We start from the raw sequence: 9,617 nt of genomic DNA on the forward strand, positions 1-9,617 counted from the left end.
AAAAAAAAAGAAAAAGAAAAATTAGTTGTCTTTATGAAGTTAGTTACTGCAGTTTCTGCATGAACATTTACATGGAATTCTGCAAAAGTTCTTAACAATTTTTTTTCTACAGTCGACCGGCAGTTGCATTAATTCGAAAGTTAATAGCTGTATTAGAATCTATTGAACGTCTACCTCTCCATCTGTATGATACACCAGGATCCACATATAACCTCCAGGTAACCATGAGAAGTATAGTAGCTAGTATTGCTGAAAGCATCTAGGCACAGTGTTATATTTTTATTTTAAGTTTTCTTTTTGGGTTAAAATAAAAACAATTCTGATTAATTTTCAAAGATTTTAGCTTAAATACCATTTGTGGTTTTTTTCGTTAATTATTTTTTATTAAATCATAACTTTGTACATCGATGCATTTATGGGGTTCAGGGTACTGCTTCGATATACATTGTGAAATGTTTATATTGAACCAAGTAACACATTCATCAATTATACTCATTTCTTAATAGTTTTGAAATGTACCATTGCATCATGCACATTAGGTGAGGTCCCCCAAATACCCTCTCTTCTCCCATATCCCCTCTCCCCAACCCTTTCTCTCCTCTTCCTTCTACTTTGTGGACTTTGTCACTCTGTAGAGTGACATGCTGCGAGGTTACTGAGCTTATGGTAACTTCAGACTCTTTTTTTTGAGACAGAGTCTCATGATGTTGCCCTCGGTAGAGTGCTGTGGTGTCATAGTTCACGGCAACCTCAAACTCTTGGGCTTAAGTAATTCTCTTACCTCAGCCTCCCAAGTAGCTGGGCCTACAAGCACCCGCCATACACCCAGCTATTTATTTTGTTGGAGTTACTTAGCTGACCTGGGCCGGGTTCAAACCCGCCACCCTCACTGTATGTGGCTGCCACCATAACGACTGTGCTTCAGGTGCCAAGCCACCTCACACTTTTAATCTCAAGTGATTCTGTTGCCTCACCCTCCCATGTAGCTGGGACTCCAGGCCCACCACAATGCCTGGCTGTTTTTAGAGATGGGGGTCTCACTTCTTGATCAGTCTGGGCTGGAACCTGTGAGCTCAGTGCAATCCACCCACCTTGGCCTCCGAGAGTGGTAGGATACAGGTTGAGACACCTCATTCAGCTCTCTTTTGTTATTTTTAATGACTTGACTGTATTGGTACTTTCTTTCTACCATGTTTGATCAAATCAGTGAAAATAATAAATACATTTATTTAATAAATATTTATTGCAAGTAGCAAATGATATTTGATAGATTTTTTTTGTGGAAGAAGTTACTTTATCAGTGGGAAAATCTGAGGAAAGGATTCCTCTCAGCCTACAATTACAAGTCAAGTCCTTTTTCCATTTGAGCTCCTTTAACAAAATATTCTGGGTAGATTATAAACAACAGGTATTTCATGCTTATAGTTCTGATTATTGGGGACTCCAAGATCAACGTACCAGGAGATCTGAGTCTGGTAAGAGTTAGTTCCTCAGGCTCAGCGCCTATAGCTCAACTGGCTAAGGCGCCAGCCATGTACACCTGAGGTGGCGGGGTCGAATCCCCAGCCCGGACCCGCCAAACAACAATGATGGCTGCAACCAAAAAATAGCCGGGCGTTGTGGCGGGCGCCTGTGGTCCCAGCTGCTTGGGAGGCGGAGGCAGGAGACTCGCTTGAGCCCAGGAGTTGGAGGTTGCTGTGAGCTGTAATGCCACGGCACTCTACCCAGGGGGACAGCTTGAGGCTCTGTCTCAAAAAAAAAAAAAAAAAAGAGTTAGTTCCTCATAGATGCATCCTCATTTGATGAAGGCCCAGGTGAAATGACATTGTACTCTTTGAAGCCTTCTACCACCATAACTTCTCTAATAATTGCCTCCTCATCTGTTTTCCATAAGTACCTTTATTAATACTTTCAGTATATTGTGTTTACCACTTAATTGTTAGCTGTGTTATATAATTGGATTTTCAATTCTTTGAGAATTAGGGTCCCACAGAAGAAAATGACTTAGTTTTAGAATGTTAAGTCTTCATATTCCCTATCACTTGGCAAAGAAAGCTCAACTCTACGCATTGCCTATTGCTTCTCTTGGCAAGGATGCCTACAAAAGTGGGGTGTACCCCACACCTCCCAGCACCAAGCACTCCATGCTTACCTTCTCTGGAAACTGGAACTAGAAGGGCTACCAGAAGGACTACTAGATGGACTTAGCGTGTGCACATAGAGAACTAGGCCAAAAGAACTGATGAGTTTAAGAGGCAGGGTGAGAGGGACCACAGAATGGACTGCAAGTAAAAGGATAAGAGGGATTCAGACTTCATCACATGTTATAGGTTTCTAATAACTTACTCCATATAATTCCCAAAGTACAGGCTCAGTTACTGTGTCCCAACATTTTATTTCAATAGCTAGTATGACTTTTAAGAAAAAAAAATTAATGGAAAGGAGACATTTGTTCATTGGTACTTCTATTGTGGTTATGTCTCCGGTGTTGAAATTATGTAGTGTGGGTCATTTTTGCAGTTCTGAGAAACACAAGCATTTTTTAAAGCACTTTGATGTTTTTGTGTAGATACTTACAAGAAGATTACGATTTCGATTAGAACGTGCACCTGGTGAAACTGCATTGATAGACCGGACTGGCAGAATGTTGAAGATGGAACCTTTAGCTACAGTTGAATCTCTGGAACAGTATCTCTTGAAAATGGTGAGCTGCTGGCAATGTCATAGTGAAATAAGCATTCTCAGCTATGGTTTAGCCATTTAAAACAGTAGTTTGGTAAACAGGAAAAGATTTATATGATCAGAAGATCAGAGTATAATTAAAACAATAGTTTGGAAAGAGTGTATCTAGAGATATGTTAATATAGTTTGACTCAGTAACTGCATTTTTAGAAATCTAATTTTAAGAAAATAATCTTGTATATGCCATAAATGTTTTCTACATGAAGACATTTATTACAGTTTTTTGGGGTTTTTTTGTTTGTTTAGCAGGCCCGGGCTGAGTTCAAACCCACCAGCCCCAGAGCATGTGGCTGGCACCCTAAACACTGAGCTATGGGCACCCAGCCATTTATTACAGTTTATTCACACTGAAACAAAAGCCTTAATTTCAATCAGTAAAAGAAGGTCAAATAATTACATTTAAAAATTTTTAAATTTGGGCAGCGCCCATAGCTGGCCATATACACCAAAGCTGGCAGGTTTGAACCCAGTCCTGGCCAGCTAAACAACAATGACAACTACCACAACAACAATAAAAAAAATAGCTGGGCGTTGTGGCAGGCACCTGTAGTCCTGGCTACTTGGGAGGCTAAGGCAAGAGAAGCACTTAAGCCCTAGAGTTTGAGGTTACTGTGAGCTGTGATGCCACAGCACTCTATGGAGGGCAGCATAGTGAGATTCTGTCTCAAAAAAATGAAAAAAAATTTTTAATTGACAAGTGATGATATGTGATAATTATTTCTCTGACAAGTGATGATATGTGGTAGTTCTCTTAATTTGAATCTTATATAGCTATTAAAATGTATAAAGACTAATGATAATAAGGGAAAATGTTCTTGTACACTGCGATTAACTTTGTTTTATCCTATCAGAATAATAGACTGTTGAAGTATTCTGATTAAGAGTGGGGTCCTTTAGCGGTGGGACTTTTATTTTTCTGTATTTTAAAAAATATTTTTAAATGAGCACTTGTTATAGTAAAACACTTCATATTAAAGATAGAGATAAAAGTAGATAATGTATTTGAAGATAGCATTATTAAGGTTAAATGAATGTCTTCCATATTTTCTTTGATTTAGGTGGCAAAGCAGTGGTATGATTTTGACCGATCTTCATTTGTCTTTGTTCGAAAATTAAGAGAAGGCCAAAATTTTATATTTAGGCACCAGCATGATTTTGATGAAAATGGAGTCATTTACTGGATTGGGACAAATGCAAAGTAAGTCATTCTGTTTAAGCTAGAGTGACATTATTCATCTGCAGAAAGAATTTTTGTGAAGTAGAATGAAATTATTAACCAATGTTTGATTATCCTATTGTTTAAGGAATTATGTCTTATATGCATATTAAATTTAACATTATCCAAATAACTTTATGAAGAAAAAAATCTAAATTGCTAATTCTAGATTTTAAAATAAATATTATTTTATATTTAAAAATTAATATAAGTAAATATACTTTTACATTGTTAATTTCTAAATTTTCTTTATTTTTGTGTAGAACTGCATATGAATGGGTAAATCCAGCTGCTTATGGACTTGTAGTAGTAACATCATCAGAAGGAAGAAATCTACCTTATGGCCGCTTAGAAGACATATTAAGTCGTGATAATTCAGCTCTTAACTGTCATAGCAATGATGATAAGAATGCCTGGTTTGCCATAGATCTGGGTCTCTGGGTGATACCATCAGCTTATACACTTCGTCATGCTCGTGGTTATGGAAGGTCTGCACTGAGAAATTGGGTTTTCCAGGTATCCAAAGATGGACAGAACTGGACTTCTTTGTATACCCATGTTGATGACTGCAGTCTCAATGAACCAGGGTTAGTTGAGGAGTCTTTGCAAATTGGAAAACTCAGTAAAGAGCTTTCTTTATTTTTGTAATTGTATACTTAGAGCTCTCTTCTTTGTGAGATATTGAAGCAGGATTTTCATTCTAAAGATGTAACACTTACCAGGCATGGAGAAGCCAAGGCAAGTGGATTATTTGAGTTTAGAAGTTTGAGACCAGCCTGTGGAAGGGCAAGACCCTGTGTGTAAAAGTAGCTGGATGTTGTGGTAGGCTCCTGTAGTCTCAGCTACTTTGGAGGCTGAAGTAAGAGAATCACTTGAGCCTAAGAGTTTGAGGTTGCCATGAGCTATGATGCTAGGGCACTCTACCAAAGGCAACAAAGTGAGACTCTGTCTCAAAACACACACACACACACACACATACACACAAAACAAATAACTTGATACTCCAGGCAAAAAACTTGGACTTCACCAAAACTTTGTCAAAAAGTTTAGAGTAAATATTAGTAGAAGCTGAGCTGAGTATTTATTTTGCAATTAGTCATAGTCAAAAGGCTGAGAAGTGATTAGTACTTATGTTAGAAGTTAATATACAGCTGTATATATGATATATGTGTGTATAGCATTCTAATAGACACATAAAAATGTAATTGGCTTTACATAATACATATGTATTTCAACAAATTAACTGGCTACTGCTAGAGAATTATAGTTGACTTAAAAATTTGTTATTTTTATGTATCTTAAATTTTATTTATTTTTTTTAAGATACCTGGTCAATAATTATATTTCAAAAAAATTAGCTCTTTTTTAGTAGTACATTGTAGCACATTTTAAGCAGTATTTAAATTGTTTTCTGTGTTTGATATATGATGAAAAGAACTTAATATTAATCAGCCTTTTCAAACTTAAAGTTAAGATTTTAATCCATTATTTAAAACAAGCAAGAATTTAATTTTTATTCATTCAGTTTTGTTACTGCAAAAGTGTACCTTTATTCTTTGTAAACTTTATCCTTTGTCTTTAGATTATATTAATCATAAATTATTGGCTGGGCATGGTGGCTCACATCTGTAATCCTAGCCCTCTAGGAGGCTCGGGTGGATTGCTTGAGCTTGAGCTCATGAGTTCAAAACCAGCCTGAGCAAGAGCCAGACCCCATCTATTTTTTTGGGGGGGGGGGGAGACAGAGCTTTAAGCTGTCCCCCTGGGTAGAGTGCTGTGGCATCACAGCTCACAGCAACCTCCAACTCCTGGGCTCAAGCGAGTCTCCTGCCTCAGCCTACCAAGTAGCTGGGACCACAGGTGCCGGCCACAATGCTTGGCTATTTTTTGGTTGCAGCCGTCATTGTTATTTGGCGGGCCTGGTGGGCTGGATTCGAACCTGCCACCTTAGGTGTATGTGGCTGGTGCCTTAGCCACTTGAGCCATAGGCACCAAGCCCAGACCCCATCTCTTAAGAAAAAAAACAGTAGCTGGGCATTGTGGCAGGTGCCTGTAGTTCCAGCAACTCAGGAGGCTGAGACAAGAGAATTGCTTGAGCCCAAGAGTTTGAGATGGCTGTGAGCTAGCCATGGCACTCTACTGGGGGCAAGAAAGTGAGACTCTGTGTCAGGAAAAAAAAAATCATAAATTATTTGTGAGTCAGATTAATAACATACATGTAAATATTCCATTTTAACTTGTTTTCGTTGTTTCTCCATTGATTTCTTGATTCTTAGGAACTGTTAAGTGAATATGAAAGTTTATTTTGTCTACAGTTCTGTATTCTATTAAAGATCTTTCCTATCTTGAATATCTTTTTCATTTATTTTAAGCATTACTCAGTTTTTTCTCTTAATACATCTACAGGTCAACTGCAACCTGGCCTCTTGATCCACCAAAGGATGAGAAACAAGGATGGCGACACGTGAGAATTAAACAGATGGGGAAGAATGCTAGTGGACAGACACACTACCTCTCACTGTCTGGATTTGAACTTTATGGCACTGTAAATGGAGTATGTGAGGATCAGCTAGGTAAAGAGATTAGATTTTTTTGCATAGTTATATTTATAAAAAATGATTGGGGGTTGGGCATGATGGCTTATGTATGTAATCCTAGCACTCTGGAAGGCTGAAGTGGAGGATTGCTTTGAGCTCAGACCAGCCTGAGCAAGATTCAGTCTTTGCCAAAAATAAGAAAATTAGCCAGGTGTTGTGGCCCACACCTGCAGTACCCAATCAGGAGGCTGAGGCAGCAGGGTTATTTAAGCCCAGGAGTTTGAGGTTGCAGTGAGCTATGATGACACCACTGCACTCTACCCAGGGTGACAAGAGTGAGACTCCTTCTCAAAAGAAGAAAAAAGGTTTATATATCTCTAATTTCTATCTGACAGGGAAAGCAGCTAAGGAAGCAGAAGCAAATCTTAGACGACAGAGACGTCTAGTACGTTCCCAGGTTTTGAAATACATGGTTCCTGGAGCACGTGTTATCAGAGGCCTTGACTGGAAATGGCGAGATCAGGATGGTAGCCCACAGGGAGAAGGCACTGTCACAGGAGAACTACATAATGGTGAGTAGGTGCTTAGCACTTGTAATATAGAAAGTGGGTACTTAACAGTTTTTTCTTTGGTTAGTCTATTATGATTATTTTGTAGTGCTTTTGGGGGGCATTTAAACTTTCATGTTTTGCAAGGATTATTGTGTAAATCAGGTTCTTTATTTTATTTATTTTTTTTTGAGACAGAGCCTCAAGCTGAGCCCCTGGGTAGAGTGCTCTGGCTTCACTGTTACAGCAACCTCCAACTCCTGGGCTCAAGCGAGTCTCCTGCCTCTGCCTCCCAAGTAGCTGGGATTACAGGCGCCCGCCACAATGCCTGGCTATTTTTTGGTTGCAGCCATTATTGTTGTTTGGCGGCCCGGGCTGGATTTGAACCCACCACCTTAGGTATATGTGTCTGGCGCCTTAGCCGCTTGAGCCACAGGCACCGAGCCAGGTTCTTTGATTTTAGCAAAATCTTTACCCACTTAAGAAATTTCTGTTAACTCCAAAGGAACCATAGTGGCTTTTTTTTTTTTTTAAACAACTACAAGGCTAATTTATTAGCAGATAATTTACCTAAATGGGAGGGGGTTCCTTAGTATCAATTTTACCTAGCATTAACAAAAAAAGGAAGAAAAATGTTCATTTTCTGAACTTATACCAAATATCTAAAGAGCTGTAATAAAAGTGGCAGTGCTTAAGAGAATGACTAACATTAATATCTTAATATATTTATGCTTTATGCGCTACAGGCATTTATTTAAATAAATCCTTTGATTTTATTGCTTTTAAGATTCTATTCCTTGAATTACCACACTGTCAAATGCATTTCTTTCTTTTTTAATTTTACTTTTTGTTCGTTTATTTGTTTTGAGGCTGAATATTGCTCTGTTGTTTGTCAAGATGTCATCATAGCTCACCACAACCTCAAACTTCTGGGCGCAGGTGATCTTCTTGCCTTAGTCTCCTGAGTAGCTGGGATTTAGGCATGTACCAGGGTGCCTGGCTAGCTTTTTTGTAAAGATGGTGTCTTACTCTTGCCCAGGCTGATCTTGAACTTCTTGCCTCAAACAATCCTCTCATCTCCCAAAGTGGTAGGATTATAGGTGTGCATTACTATACCTCACCCCTAAAGAACATTTCTGTAGCATCATACCCAAATTGAGCATCATTTATAATCAAAGCAGTTTTATAGTGCTCCAAGATTTATAAATACCAGTAATAGTTGAGATGACAGTAATACCATTAGGAGTTCCATATGTTCTTATTTTTAGGCATCTGTATGATACTTACTAATAAGTTAATGTTCTGTCTTGTATAATTATCTGGCCTTGAAGTATATGACTTGGTGAGAGGAGCCTACTTAGGGACAAGTGAAGATAAATTTGTTTTATTTATTTATTATTTATTTTTTGATATAGAGTTTTATTTTGTCCCTCTCGGTAGAGTGCTACGGTATCATAGCTCACAGCAACCTCAAACTTTTTTTTTAATTCAACACTAACATTTTGTTTTCTGAAGTTCATCATTTTTACAAAACAAAACAGAACAAAAAGCAGATATCAAAAACAGCAAAGAGTTTACAGAATTTCTGCAACAGTTTTCACATAAGTCAGTGATTATGAAACTGATGTCCAGTGAAAATACTAAACACAGGCTGATATCCCTGTTGGTCAGGTCAACCTCAAACTCTTGGGCTCAAGCAGTTCTCTTGCCTCAGACTCCCAAGTAGCTGGACCACAGGCGCCTGCCACACCTGGCTATTTGTAGAGATGATATTTTGCTCTGGCTCAGGCTGGTTTTGAACCTGTGAGCTCAGACAGTCCACCCACCTCAGCCTCCCAGAGTGCTAGAATTACAGGCGTGAGCCCCCATGCCTCGCAAATTTGTTTTTTTCTGGATGGAGTCAACTGAAGCAACTACATAGGAAAATTAATATTTTTAAAATTTAGCATTCAGAAAGGGCCACAATTTTTGCTGATCTGATAAATGTACAGATTGAGTTGTGGCTGACCAAAATGGCCATTGTCATGCCTTAAAAACCTTTATTTTGGAGAGTGTCCTTAGCTTTTAAATACTTAAGCCAACCGTTTTTCATAAGGCCTCGTCATTATCTTTCAGGTCTAGGGGTATATACATACTGTATACATATGTATATGTATGTAGGTATGTACTCCTATATATACATGCATATTATGTATGTACTCCTTTTTAGTTCTTCCAGAAGGTTTTATATGACAGTTTAAACACATTCTGAAGCCTAATATAAATGGTTTATGTTTTTAGTATTTTTCCACATTATATCTATTATATCTGTTTCCCTTCCAAAGAGTCTGTGTATCAGTAGGAATATCCATTCATTCTACAAATACTGAGTGTCTACTATGTAAGACTACTTTATTAGACTTGTCATGTTCAATGTTCAACAAAACGTAAGATCCCCTGCCTTCTAGGTGAAACATATAAACATACATTACAGATTTTGGTAAGTGCTATGAAATAAATTATCGGTATGTTTTTGGGACCACTAATAAACACAGAAGTCGTTTTTATTTGAGATTGGGATATGTTTTTGAACCT

General features: G+C 38.1%; 1 protein-coding gene across 1 annotated transcript in view; it reads left to right on the top strand.

The window, feature by feature from the left end:
- HECTD1 (HECT domain E3 ubiquitin protein ligase 1) overlaps nucleotides 1-9,617 on the top strand; it is a 112,183-nt gene that overhangs the window by 72,299 nt on the left and 30,267 nt on the right. The window contains exons 19-24 of the mRNA XM_023514398.1: nucleotides 113-218; nucleotides 2,570-2,704; nucleotides 3,801-3,940; nucleotides 4,222-4,545; nucleotides 6,365-6,531; nucleotides 6,891-7,067. Of these exons, the coding sequence (XP_023370166.1) occupies nucleotides 113-218; nucleotides 2,570-2,704; nucleotides 3,801-3,940; nucleotides 4,222-4,545; nucleotides 6,365-6,531; nucleotides 6,891-7,067 (1,049 nt within the window). The remainder of the gene's footprint in view (nucleotides 1-112; nucleotides 219-2,569; nucleotides 2,705-3,800; nucleotides 3,941-4,221; nucleotides 4,546-6,364; nucleotides 6,532-6,890; nucleotides 7,068-9,617) is intronic.

This window comes from Otolemur garnettii, unplaced genomic scaffold, assembly GCF_000181295.1.
Source record: "Otolemur garnettii isolate 467f Iridium unplaced genomic scaffold, OtoGar3 scaffold00052, whole genome shotgun sequence".
NCBI lineage: Eukaryota > Metazoa > Chordata > Mammalia > Primates > Galagidae > Otolemur > Otolemur garnettii.